Raw genomic sequence first — 14,365 nt, 5'->3', positions numbered from 1 at the left:
TTAGAAATAAATGTATGATTTCTCTTAATAGGGGTTTGAACCGGTTATTTTCCGGTCAAATTGCTACCTGTGTCCTTTTAAACCTTAAACTCAATTTGTTTTCCCACCAAATGTGTTTCTGTTGATTTTAATGCGCAGGTGTCAAACTCAAGGCCTGGGGGCCAGATCCGGCCCGCCACGTCATTTTATGTGGCCCGCGAAAGCAAAATCATGTGTCAACTTTGATAATGCTTGCTGAAATCTGTCACGAAATATCAAATTGTCATGTGTAATAAATAATGGTGAGATTATGCAATAATTTTGTTGTCCTGTTTACACTCACTTGAACAATAATTGAACAAACAACACACAAATAGTTGACTGATTTCAAAACAAGTAATCCATCAATTTGTTTTGTACAAGTAATAATACGATGAGATGATGAAACATTCATTCGGTTTCACTGTCGTAATGGTCCTCTGAGGGAAGACGTAACTCCAAAATTACCCACAACAAAAATGAGTTTGACACCCCTGTTTAAATGACTGCTGTGATCAAAGTTGTGGGATATTTTGAGAGAACGGATACACCTTGAAAGTAAATATAATTCCACTACGTTTTCTCTCAGACCTTTGGGAAGTCCAAAGATGTCCGTCCACTTTTAATAAGAATGCATACAAACTCGCATGCCGAAAAACAGCGTGGAGATATAAAGAGGAGGCTGACGACGCGCGTGGTGGGGATGCATTCCAGCGGGACTAATTAAAGGAATGGAACAGACTGCACAACTCATCAGAGACCAACGCAAATTCTCCAACTCTCTCTCTCTCTCGCTCGTCCTTTCTCTTTTGCTCCTGTGAGTTGGATTAATGAAAGCAACATCATGCAGGCTTAGAAGAGCCACTGCTGCTTTATTGCCACCATTTTGCCTGGCAGATATCATCAAGTGCTGTCGACTTCCCTATGTGACATCTATCAGAAACACCTGAGGAAGCGCCACAAAACATCGTCGACACATGCCGCTGTAAACAATAATCAAAAGATAACGTCCTTTGCGTGCAGTCAGTTGAAGGTTTGGTTTGGGTCTGGGTCAAAGGGACTGTATGCCAGTTTGTGTGTGATTCAGATCCGTGACCACACTTGACACTAATGGAGTCAATGGTCCTTCATCTGCCTCTCTTTTTTTTTTCTGTGGCCATGACACATGACACAGCCTCTCTCTGCTCTGCGGCAAACACACCAAACAAGCAATCCTAATGAAATTGTGCTTTTTTTTTTTTTTTTGTCATGACATAATCTGCACTGTGTGTGTGTGTATTTCAACCTGCGAGGGGCCAGTCGCGAAAGACTACCGGAAGAGCTCGGGTGAGGATGAGACGAGTGTGGGTGGTGACGAATGAAGGGAAAAGGAAACAAACGCGGCAATCCGAACATGCGTACCGGTTTATGTGATGACCTCTGGAGCCTGAAAAAGCCTTGACTCAGCCTGTCTGGCTTTGCAGCTTCCCCCAGCTAGAGAAATGCTTTGCATTGCCAGATGACTGGCACACGCTGCTTCAGAGTCAAGCCAAGGCTTAAATGCACATTCACAAGCCCTCAGAAAAGCACTCACATGCACGTGTAACCCCTGAAAGCCTCCACATTGCTTGAGACCAGTATAATGTTTGGAATGAAAACAAACATGGATGTCGCTTGCAGGAATGTTTTCAGTAGACTGATAAAATGCTGACAAGATATTGGCGTGGGCTGGCCTCAAGTCCAATTACAGGGGCGACTAGGATCTCCCCAGCGTGGCATGGCGTTTTTTTGTGTCTTTTGTGCAAGATTCAGAATCAGATTTATTGGCCAGTTTTGTAAAGCACACAAGGAATTTACTTTCCCAGTTACAACCCGTCCAGAGAACGGGAAGCCTGGCGGTTCTCTGTGTAGTGAAGGTTCCCAGCTGTATTTTGTTGGGAAACATATACTGAATGTTTATTTGTGTGCCCCCGACCCCTCAATTTTTATATTTTTTCTTAATTAATCAAGTGGCCACAGGCCACCAATTGTCCATCCCTGTGTTCAAGTAGCAGACTGATGGAGATGACTAAAATGCTAATTTGGACAGTTTTTTTTTTAGAAAATGATCCTAAAGTTCAGATGGGACTAGCAGGAAGTACTGCAGTCACCCAAATATGAAAAAAATAGCAATTCCAAAGGATATAAACAATATTTCATGGTTAAGTCTATATTTAACAAGCAGGGACAGGCAACAAATGGCAGGCACTATTTTTCCAGTGTTCTAGTTTCCAGTGCAGTTCAATTTTTTTTCATTCAAATTTTATTCAATACATATGCAATCAGATCAATATGCAAACAACAATATTATTATAGAGCTAATTTTGCTATGCATGTATGTATTTTCTTGGAACCAATTTGATGGAATTGCCCTCGTGCCTTTCCCTTGTCAACCTCCAGTCATTTTGAATAATGAGTTTGCAATATCAACAAGAACCAAAGAAGAAATTTCCAGAGTTGACGAAAGGAGTTTGTTTCTTTGGTGTTTGCACGATTTTTTTTCCCATTGTCGGAAGTGAACAAAATGCTTTGGCCCCACGGCATCACTGCTCAACACCTTTACGTAAACACCTGCTGCCATTTGGCAGCTTCTGCATGCTTTTTTGAGTACAGTGCATACAACCGGAGAGACACGTCCTCTCCTCCAAGATAAAGAGGCAAGGCGATTCATTATTAATCAAACTTTTCCTCTGCATAAAATACGATTGGTTTATTTCATTTGGAATCATGTGCTTTTTTTTTACTGCTTGTGTTTTCTCTGGGAAGGCAATGAAATGGGCTTGCTTTGAGTTGACCGTGCACTTCATTTAGCAGATGCCAGCCAGCTTTTGCAGCCATCCACACACACACACACACACACACACACACACACACACACACACACACACACACACACACACACACACACACAAGGGGTGAGGAAAGGAGCACAACAGAACCTGGCTCATCTCCGCTTTTGATGTTGACCGGGTGATCCACTTTTCTGCAAACACGGGAAATGAAAGAATGATTTCCACAACATCCCTTAGCCTTCACCCTCTATCTTCTTGTTTCCATCTCCTCATCTCTACATTCTCATTCACTCGTATTGACCTTGTGAACGTTGAAGCAGAGAACAATATTTTTCCATGTTTTTCTTTCTTTTCGCTGAGATGAGTTGGCCTGGTATGTTTCGCCGTTTTCTTACAGCGCTTCATGTTTTATGCATGCGTGCTTTACAAAGGCATACGAGTGGCAGGGAATTCACCTGCATTTATCACAATTTGATCTCACCACATTGGTGTGTGTTCTCTGATTAAGTATGCATGTATTTCCCCCCACCCTCTCCTCTTTTCTGGCAGAATGCGGGAGCGGGGCCCTTGTATGTGCGGAGTCGGTGTGTGGAGTCTACTGCTGTCACTTTGTCTGGCCTCCCTCACTCATGCACACAGGAGTCACACAGGTAGGATGGCTTGTGTTTAAAGCACAGGTGTCAAACTGCGGTCCATGAGGGCCGGTGTCCTGCCTGACTTAGAATGATGTTGCTCTCCACCAAAAAAATAAAAAAAATGATCAGCTCACCAACAAGCTCTTCAAGTGCCTGACAACGATCCAGATCATTTAAATCAGGTGTGGTGGAGGACGGAATACTTTCAGCAGAAAATACCTGGGCCAGCATTGATGGTTGATTCCAATTTAAAAGCCCTTCATGACATTTCAAGTCAGATGACTTTTCGACAGGCCGTCGTTGATTGGCTTAGCGCTCACAAATCAAACAAAACTCCCCCTCTCCCTCCCTTGTGGTTTCTTTCTGAATTCCGGGTTGAGTGAACGCTGGCGCGTTTTGGCTGCCGCTGCTCAACCCGTATTGTTTTGTGTTTTTTGTTATTGGTAAGTGTCCCTGGGTGTCTTGAAAGGCGCTTATAAATAAAATGTATTATTATTATTATTATTATAAAACTCCAATCTTGCTCGAGTTGCCAAACACTGCATCATTCAAATTGGTATTAGACCAAAAATTGCTATGACCTACACCACACAACACTACACCACACCAAATGCATGTTCAATCCTTTAATACACTACAAAATGCTCATTTATGATGCTGGTGAAAGGAGACTGATTCTCTCGTCTTTCATCTAGCACTCGTTCAGACAACAAGGCCTATGCAGGAAGAATTGTTACGATTGTATTATTGCCCATCTTTTACGTTATGTGTTCTGTTGTATTATTTTTGTGAGTTTACTCTAAATGTTCTGGAACATGCTTTGTTACATCTACAGCGGTTGTGAAAGTACTAGTTAAATAAAGATGTATGTTGTATTGTCACTGATGAAAATATTAGGACATGCCAGCAGCAGCGGCAGCAGCCATTTTGCCGATATCCCGACAAGACAAAAAGCACAGAAGACTTTTCAGAAGCAGTTGACTTGGGTTACATCATCCTCCCAAATTCTGTCAAAGGTTTAAAGGATGTGATAATAAATGCACTTATGAGCTGACGACTTCTCACACTTAGTGTACCTTCGGGGCTGAGCAGTTCCTTCTACACTGAAGTATATCAATGCTGGAACTTTTTCTTTTTTACAAAATAGATGGACTCAAATGGACTCAATGGACTCAGCTGGCTGAGACGTACATCTCAGCCAGCTGAGCATTCAAGAGCCTTTGCTCCGAAGCTATTGTCAACACTTTTGGTTAGTTAATAATGTGTAAAATTAACAGGTCACTAGAATTGATTTGTGAAAAAATATTCACTTGACCATATGTGGACAGAGGGAGGTTTCTGCCCAAGAATATCCAAATCTTTTAGTCCCGGGCTCCGCTCGTCTGAATTTGCCTTCAATGTTGCTAAAGGTTGCAAATTTGTAAAACAAAATCCACTGAAGATCAGCTTCGGTACTGAAGTGGACCAAGCACCCTTTATTCATCTCACATTTTCAATGCCAGTGTTGCTTCGAAGCGTTTGCAACACACAAAAATGATCAATAAATATTTATTTCAGGACATAGGGTTGTAACAGAAAAGCCCTGTATAAAAGTATTTGGCAGTCACAGGATCTGACTTGAATTGTTTTGCTTCTTTCTAATTGTAAAAAGTACTGAAACAATAAATGTCTTGCAATTGGTCTACAACTTCGAAAACAGTCGGGCTCCTGCAAGCCAAAGAATAAAACACTTTTCGTGCTTCTTCTTTTCTGAACAGTAGGCGCCATGCGCAGTTACACTGTCACTCTGCAATTGCTTTTATCTATCTTTAAAAATAGAACCTGTAAAGCTCACATAAGACTTGTCGGCATTCAGAATGACGTATGAGGCTTTTGAGGCATCTTTCCAGGAAGCGCCACCTTAAAACTGGCCAATAACGGGACATGAGTAACCCCAACAAAACAGGTGTTCAATTATGGAAGGGCCTCTCTCTGTGTCGCGGTCCCATCAGGGAAGGATGAGTCTCCAAAATGCCTGTAGCTTGCGACTGACACTGAGCAATGAGCCTTACACTTTCGAAATCCTCGCTTGCATGATATCACTCCCGTGTGAGCCAAGTGGCTGAGTCACAAGTCTAATTGAGCCCGGAGGCCTATTACTCCTCTCTACTTTATTTCTCATGCGAGGGCTGGATATCTTTGCCCCTCAGGTCCATTGTGATCACCTGTGTGCTGTTGAAAATGACCTCCTTCTATTGTGTCTCCTTCCCATATGTCTGAATGATAGGAATTCTGTGTGCCATTGGGGCACTGATTTATGGTTGTCAGAGTGTCATTTAAAAGCTTTAAAAAATGAAAGGTGCCCACGCACTGCACAATGCTAGCGAATCCGGTTAGCAAAACAAAAAAAAAAAGGACAGTTGGCCACTCCCCCCGCGTACACGGTGGGGGGGGGGGAATTAGCATATGGACTCCTTGCATTCTGAGGCTCCTCAGACAATATGTTGTATGGTATCACTCTTTTTAATCCATAAATAGATGGAGTGTCAGTCAAGGAAAATGTGGAAGGTGTGGCTCACTGTCATGTGTATTTTTAACCACAAGATTCACTATTTCATCCACAGGTACACATGAAATTATGATTATAGTCAAGTAATGTTGTAAAACACAATATTTGTACTCTCTACACTGTATTTCTGTTGCTTGGCGGGCATCGGTGGCTCGGTTCCTTATAACCCGGAAAGGGATTTTTCACCTCTTTGAACGCTTCTGTGCATTTTGATCGGCTAAAATTTGCTAGGCTGTGACATCGTGCATCTGCAAGTCAAATTTTGAACTTCTGCAAAACCAGTGGCCGAAATTGGTAGCGTTACAATGTGAGCCACTTGAGTCTGCATAAAATTGGTGGTCAGGCCTCGAGTCTGGATGGAAAATAAAACCAATCTTACATCTTGTCCATCTGCATCATGTTAAGTGGGATGAATGACACCCCCCCCCCGCCCCCTGCAAAGTGATGGCTCTTTGTAAGACCTCAATTTAGGAAACAAGAGGTCCAAATGGCACCTGCAAACAAATAACTTGTGCACGGACTGCAGTGCTGTCACGCTTGCTTACTTTTACCGTCAATTCGTGCATTATGGTATACATGCAGGTTTGATCTCCTTGTGCGTTTATTGCAAACACCACCATTTCGCCAGAAAATGGCATTTGAAGATTGCTCTTCTTGTGCAACAAACCCAAAAACCAAAGCGGGCCCAAAACAATATCTGGCCAAAATGACTAATAAGCATAGACACCATCACCTGAGGAGGAAGCCAGAAAGTTATTAAAGCAGGCTTTACTCTATGTTTTGTTTGACCTTAGATGATTGAAAGTGATGGCTGGCAAATGTTAAGCTCTGCCTTTGGCTTCCGTGTGGTGATCAGGCTCTGCACGGGCTGCCCTTCATCTGAATTGCTTGTCTTTGTTGTGTTTAATTGTCACAACCGCTCAACGCACTTGTTTCTCCACACAAGTTCGGGTTTCACCTCCACAGAGTGGGTGACGAGAGCGGGGGCAGATTGCTATTGTTATTATCATAGCGTTTTCTGGGAGTTTACATCAGCAAATGTGCAAAAGGCTATAAACGTGACTTGATGAGTGTCTATGGTACAAAAGATGACCTTCGATGTTCTCCAGTTTCCAGGCATACTGGGCAGAGGATAGATATATTATCTTTAACGCTGATGTTGTTGCTTTGTTTCTTTTTTTTTTTTTGGATGTAGCCCACACTTCCTAGATGGGTGAAATAAACAGCAACAATAACGCTGAGGTCAGTATTATAGTGGAATAGCAGTTGGCTGTGCGAAGCTGCATGGCGTGTCTCGATGCTCCTTTTAGGGTGTACCCCTTCTACTGCTGGGATAGGCTCCAGCACGCCCGTGACCCTTGTGATGAGAAACGATTCGGGTGATGGATGGATGGGTGATTGTCACCGGGGATTAACAGCATCCATTTACAGTTTAGCGCACAGACGGGAACAAATGTCATCAGTTCATCACTGAAGACTGTCCCTTTGGTCACTCCAAGGCTAATGCTCCAACATCAGAATGTGATTTTGGTGTATCTTGCATACAACGTGAACACATTAATGCTGTTATCTTGATTTTTCTCATGGACAGTGAGAAATGCAATAACAAAACAGATTGTGTGAGGCGTAATTCGGAAAAAAGTCACTTTACACTTTTGAGTGTGCAGCTGTGCAACCACAACAAGATGGAGCGTTCCTCAAAACTGAGCCGTTAGTCACATTCCTGATTCTTTGAATGTGGGAGTGAGCCGGAGAATATGGAGAAAACCCACAGAGGCACGGTGGAGAACATCAAAGCCTCACAATATTCGAACCTAGAACCGCTCGCGGCAGATGTCAAACCACTGTACAGCTGAGACTTGAAGCAGATCGAGGTTGGAGATCTGAGTTGTCAAATTTGGGCCTCTGCTCATTCTTGTCAAAACAGCTTGGCTTGGACTTGCAGAATGGTGATGATGCCGACCCCTTTACCACACGCAGTGGGCTCAGTGATTCAAACCCAGCAGTCTCCATATTGCACCATTGATGAGGGACCACAAAGACACACATTTCCTGTCACAGGCACCCTGTCTGCACTTCTAGGTAACTCCAGTTGCATAGGCGAAGTTTGTGGGAAGATGCAGACACCCTTACTTGAGTTCAGTCAGTTGGCAAGTCCACATGGAGGAAGTCACACATGCACCGAGACCCACATGCATTCAGTCGTCAAACAGGCTCTCTAATGTGATGTTTGGAGACAGGCTGTCTGCCCTCTTAAGAAGCTGCTCCTCACTTAAGCTACACTCCGTGCTTCTCCCACGCCTTGACTCCCGTGACTCCATATGGCTTGATAAAAAATTCACACTGAAAATGAAAAATGTGAACGTTTCAAGCTGACAAACGCACAAGCACTTACAAAGATTTGCACTAGATTCGCTGGTCCAAACAAGAGGCACTTACCCAGTAGTTTTTCCTAACACTGAGCCTCCAAGCGTTCCTATCCGAAAAGGACTCACGTTACTGCAGCCTACTGAGGAGTTGTGGCCGTCTCTTTCATCTTCATGTATATTTGTTGTTCTGTATTATACTGCCACCAGGTGGCTAAGGCACACGCACCAGAAGTAGCCATACAATATCCATTGAATTGAAGCAAACGATTAAAAAAATGAATTCTTTACTTTCAATTTAATAAGGTCAATTGTGTCAAGTTGTACTGCATTTTGTTGTCGAACATTTAAAAGGACAATGAATGAAAAAATAAAAATGGATCAAAAAATTGCCGTTATTTTGGAAGGTTGGAACGGATTAGTGGCATTTCCATTCATCACAATTGCCAGAGCTGATTTTAGATGCCGCTGTTTTGAGTTAAATGCATGGTCACAGACCAAAATAAAATCGTATCTGAAAGCACCACTGCTCAATTTGGAATTGTCATATGTACCAATTTGCGTTTTTCTCTGCGGAACCATCTCCCCACTCTTCACTGAAACTCACGTTTTAGCACATTCTTGTGCATTTTTTTTTTTAATGCCCCGGGATTCCACAAGATGGGGTCAAAACCCTGGCCAGGAAAGTAGTAATTTGGCATTGAGGGACTATTGTTGAGGTGATACATCGCGACTGGGACAAAGATCTTTGTATGGGGAGGAGTTAAGTTTAACCTGGGTTATTAGTGGAGGTTACCAATGTGCATGTACATTTTTCTGGAGAAATTTCAGGGTAATATTGTAAAATGAGTTTGCAAGGATATGTTGCATGTTTCAGAAGGGCTCAAAGCAAGCTCGTGGTATGAGCCTTGCCATAACCAACTCATTTATATTCACAATGATACTTCCCATTTCAAGTGTGTCTGTGTTTGTCAACTCCTGACAACAGCTTGCACTTGGCCACGGCAAGTGAAGTTCAGTTGAAGTTCATGCTTTTTCTGTGATTCCACATCATCTCTTTCAATTATTTACTGGCTCTGGCCACTTTTGGCGAGCAAAAGTAAGGCATCAGACTCACCGTGAATCGTCTGCTTTTTAGACCTGCAATCAATGAAGGCAGAAGAGCTTAATTCATTACTGTGCTCAAATGTGTAATGAATCCCAAGAGGATAAACAAGGCAGCTGAAGCAGCCTCAAGTGAGACAGGCAGCGCGTGAAGTACCGGCGTTAACGTGTGACAACTTGGACACGAACAAAAGCAAAACAGCACCATTTCGCACATATAGAATATGTCTGATGTGAACAAAAGCTAAACCGCCAAAAGCATTCATTGACTTACACCGGGGGAACAGTGATGTGGCAAAGGACAAATGAAACGCACACGGGCTGATGGCATCTGATGACTGCCAGGAAAACCATCAGACGTGCTCATTTTTTCCAATGTCCCCTTCAGGAGAACTTTGTCTTTTTCTAGCTTCCCCTTGGCATCGAAATGAAATATTGATTATGCAGGGAACTTTGGGGCACTGCATGCAATAGTAGATTCGACCCAATACAGTATATGGAACTACCTAGAGCCATCTATCAAGTGTGATCGTTATTTTTCACTTCAGCTCTGTTTTTAATGCAGCCTTCCTTTTGTATGGCCAGAAAATATACTGTATGTCATAATATGAATCATACACTTTGGACTGCAGAACATAATGAACACATAACCATATAATATATCCATCCATTTTCTGATTCACTTATCCTCACCAGGGTCGCGGAACATAATGTATAATATATATAATAACAAGCACAATAGAATAATGAAATGCGATTGTAAGATATGATAAGATAAGATAAGATAAGGTAAGATAAGAAAACCTTTATTTTTCCCACAGCGGAGAAATTTGCACTGCACTAATTTACATTGTTATAACTACAATTAAAAGGATAAATACTTTTTTTAAAGTTAATTTCATGCTAATGTATTTTTAGTAACTAATAGAGGGTGCCTGTCAAATTTGATTCAGTGGGTGGCGGGCGTGCTGGATCTCATCAGGGGTTATTCCATATTCCAGGTTATTTCATCCTATGAAAATGGAAGCATTGTTTTAAGTTTTTATGAACATGATGCTGATGACAATGAAAAGCAAGCCTTAGGCCTATGTTTGGCCATCTTGTTGTATACTGTAAAATATTCTTTTTCGCTGCCACCTGAAAGCATCATGGCTGTCTTGCAATCGCTGGCGCCACTTCTCTTGCTGTTATTGACAAATTGCAGAGCCAAAATTGCTCCGGCGGCATACTCCGTCAGACAGTATGCCAAGTTCCAGGACAATATAGAGTAGTCTCTGTTGTACGTTCTCAGGACGTGCCGATGCGGAATATATTGTCTCACGACTGCGAGGCCGACTGCCGGCTTGCTAAATTAACAAAGTGGGACATTAGAATACAGCCCAAATGGCTTCTTTCTGCTGAGCTGTTTTTCTTCAACCACATGGTGCAAATAATGATCTATGAAAGTGGAAAGGTGGTGAACTTTGCTCAGAGGCTTTGGTGATTCATAGCTTGCACTTGAACAACTAAGGTGACAGAACCAAAGCAGCCTGTGAGGAGCTGACTCACTATATAAGGCCAGCTAGTTTCTCGCGTCTGTCCGCATGTACGAAATGAGCAAAGGTGCAACGACACACCTCTTAAATCAGTCCACTAATCATCGACGTTGCTTTAAAACCCTCCTTTGATACGTGGACACAGAAAGGTCTCAAAAGATAATCTCAGTGGAGGGAATGGACCCGCCTTTCTTGCTTCATGGGGGGGACAAAAAGACCTCATTGTGTCTTCTTTTTTGCCTTTGACAGTACTAATTGTTGTGTGCTGCAGTGATGGGAACCGTTGTATTTTATGTTGAACCAGGAGAGGAATTGTTTCAAAGCATTCATGAGAACATGGTGATGATTGCTCAAACGAGCTTCAAAATGACATGCCATTCTTTCCATTCCATTCAGTTCTTTCCTACTATTTTCCAAATGTCCCCTTTTTCTCACGCTTATCTTCTCAGTCTCGACTTTTGCCTTCTAATTCGCAGTTCTTCCAGCCTGCACTTTCCAACTTTTGCTTTATTTCACAGCTATTAAACCAGGAAATTTCAATCAGGTTGCACAGCGTGAATTCCTGCCAGGGCAGGGAGACAGAGGGAACTTTTTTTCTCCCATGCGGCAACGCTTTCTTTTCTCCTCTACTCCTCCATATCATCTGCCTTTTCTTCCCACCCAAACGCAACCTTGCCTCTTTGTTGTTGATGAGTCCAGTCCTATTTCATCCTCCAGAGGTGTTTGCCTGGTGGGTGGTGCAGCGCAGTTTATTCTTGCGTGTTTGCTCACTGCTCACCTTTTGGTCTTCGCTGGACCAAAGTATACAGGTATATGTTTGCGCCTCACTATCTATTTGATTTATATGAAAACCACTCTATCTATCTATCTATCTATCTATCTATCTATCTATCTATCTATCTATCTATCTATATATATATGTATATATATGTATATGTATGGTTTTTCAATGCCCTCCCAGGCTCCCACCCACAAACCAAGAGATATACGTATTGTCAGATAAACCAAATGTATGCAAATTATCTTTCCTGACAATCATCCATTGCACCCCGCCAGCCCCCACCCTTGAAACAAAACCGAACTATTGTGGCGCTCACGAGGCAGTGAGGAATAATTGCATTTTAATTTTCTAAGCAGAAGAACAAGCTTACATTTTCTCTCGTCACACAATGACGGGTGTTGGCAGCATGTCATGCACAATCACATAAAAGCAAACTAATAGCTTACCTGCAAGTAATGACACGATGAAAACAAAGAAATAATTGACACAAAACTTGCATTTAAACACTATTAAATTCTAGGTGCCGCAAAGCATGCTGGGAGCCCAACCAATCTCCCAGTGATGCTACAATATTTTGTTTGGTTGTTTGCATTGTTTTTGCAGGGAAGCTGCAATCATATCACAGCATGAGGCTCTCCCCCTTGAGCTGCTTTTTTGCCACGTTCCCTTGCCCTTGCATTGTTTTGGTCCTGCCCTCTTATGAGATGCTGCAGATGACCAGATGTGTGGAAAATCTTCCCAAGCCTAATAATTCACCCAAATATTTGGATGATGAGGTCGTGTTCAGCAGTGCAGGGATTACCGCTACCTACATTTATTTTAACATCACCAAGATCCCCACAATGATTACCTGTAGCCTCTTTAATTACCTTTATCAATCCCTTGAGTTGCCCTGACTAGATGGTGAATGGCTTTTCTCTGTAGTTCTCCCAGAAGTGCTTGAAGATGTGAATAATGAATGGGACACATCCTTATCCTATATACAAAGTAAGAGCCCAATATGTGTGAGTTGAAAATGTGGCCACACGGAGCCATCCATTAGAGGGGAACCTTTACAAATGTCTGACCGCCGTGCTCATGCAGCTTTAACGAAGCACCCCAGTTCCAAAATAGTCATCGGTGCTGCAAACATTCAGAAACCGGACTTTGAAACACAATGACACAGCAGCACAGGGGTTTGTACAGGATGGCGGATGTTGCACGTAGCCTGGGTACAACACAATTCAGTGGTGCCCTTAGATTAGACTTTCATTTGTGGCCACATTTGATCTCAAATGAAATGACAATTGAAATTAAAGGAAATGTCATTAAACTGATGCAGTTGCTCCCCCGCCCCCAAAAAAAAACTTTTTGTATTGTGTTATTAATAAGCATAAAGGCACTGTATAATGTTGTAGTTTATATAAAAAGCACACAGTAATGACAGTTGTGAATACAAAGAATTCAACAGTTTTCGCCACGCTTTGCTTTAGTTCAATGGGCAGTGATGCTTTTACTGGTCTGCACCCCTTGGCCACCTGGAGAGTTGTGTAATGCAGACATATAAAGTGTTTGACAAACAGTCTCAGTGAGCTGCAGTAATATTAATCATTTTTCACAGCGGATAAAAAATATATGCCTGTGAGTATATGGTCTGTTCACACTTGTTGCTTCACCATTTGTGTATGTGTGTATCGTTTGCTAAAACATTGAAACGCTCTTCGTCAATGGCACTTTTCATTGTTTGTCAGCATCACACTTCAAGCTGTATCGCAGCTTGATGTTTGATGTTTATTTGACAGTAACGTATCTCGTGTGCCTGTATCTCGGATTTTTTAAAGCAGAAAATCTTGCGAGTGATGGCTCCCGTCTTGAAGAACTCGCAAGTCAATTCCTGTGCATTTCGTCCTCTGAACATTTGCATCTTCATCTCGGAGATGAGGTGGTGATTGCTTTTGGGTGTTTGTGCACACAAGGGCGAGGCGCCTCAGCATTCTTCAGAACGACTCTGGGAGTCCTGGCCTGATGGATGGCGCACTCGTTCCTTTACTGATGCACTGTGATCAATGCTGATGTGAGGAAGGAGATGGACAGCGAGCAAGAGGCGAGCTAATGTGCTGCCTCTGCAGATTGCTCTCCTTCTCTCCCCAACTCTCCTTGGTCTTTTCGATTTAATCCTCTGCGCTCCACATGAGCTTCCCGGTCTGCTATCTGCCTGCATATGCTGCACTCCTGCTCTCGCCTTGACTAATATGACACAGTGCTTCCATGGCCAGCATATGCTTGCAGGGCAACTTTCATCAGATTACTAGATTACAGATTAAATACAGAAAGTTTTGCGTGTGACAACATCTGCGTGTGTATTCATGCACATCCACTTCCAGCTCATGTCTTTAAAAGGACACAAACATCATGTTTGTCTAGCTGTCAGGCCCGGCCTCTCATGTTGCCTAAATGTGGTTAAGAGGCTTTTATTTTTAGTCTTTTGCTGTTGTGAGTTAAATAAAACAGCAGTAATGCAGCATTACTAATCCTCTCTCTCTCTCTCTCTCTCTCTCCCTCTCCCTCCGTTTCTCTCTCCTCCACCTC

General features: G+C 42.6%; 1 protein-coding gene across 1 annotated transcript in view; it reads left to right on the top strand.

Moving 5' to 3' along the window:
* Positions 1–504: 504 nt before the first annotated feature.
* Positions 505–14,365, top strand: part of tafa3 (TAFA chemokine like family member 3) — a 36,074-nt gene continuing 22,213 nt past the window's right edge. The window contains exons 1-2 of the mRNA XM_019895625.1: positions 505–576; positions 3,378–3,478. Of these exons, the coding sequence (XP_019751184.1) occupies positions 3,379–3,478 (100 nt within the window). The 5' untranslated portion in view covers positions 505–576; position 3,378. The remainder of the gene's footprint in view (positions 577–3,377; positions 3,479–14,365) is intronic.

The sequence above is a fragment of the Hippocampus comes genome, unplaced genomic scaffold, assembly GCF_001891065.2.
Source record: "Hippocampus comes isolate QL1 unplaced genomic scaffold, H_comes_QL1_v1.1 scaffold113, whole genome shotgun sequence".
NCBI classification, from domain to species: domain Eukaryota; kingdom Metazoa; phylum Chordata; class Actinopteri; order Syngnathiformes; family Syngnathidae; genus Hippocampus; species Hippocampus comes.
The sequence above is the reverse complement of the archived record's forward strand: the minus strand, read 5'-3'. Positions and strand labels throughout refer to the sequence as shown.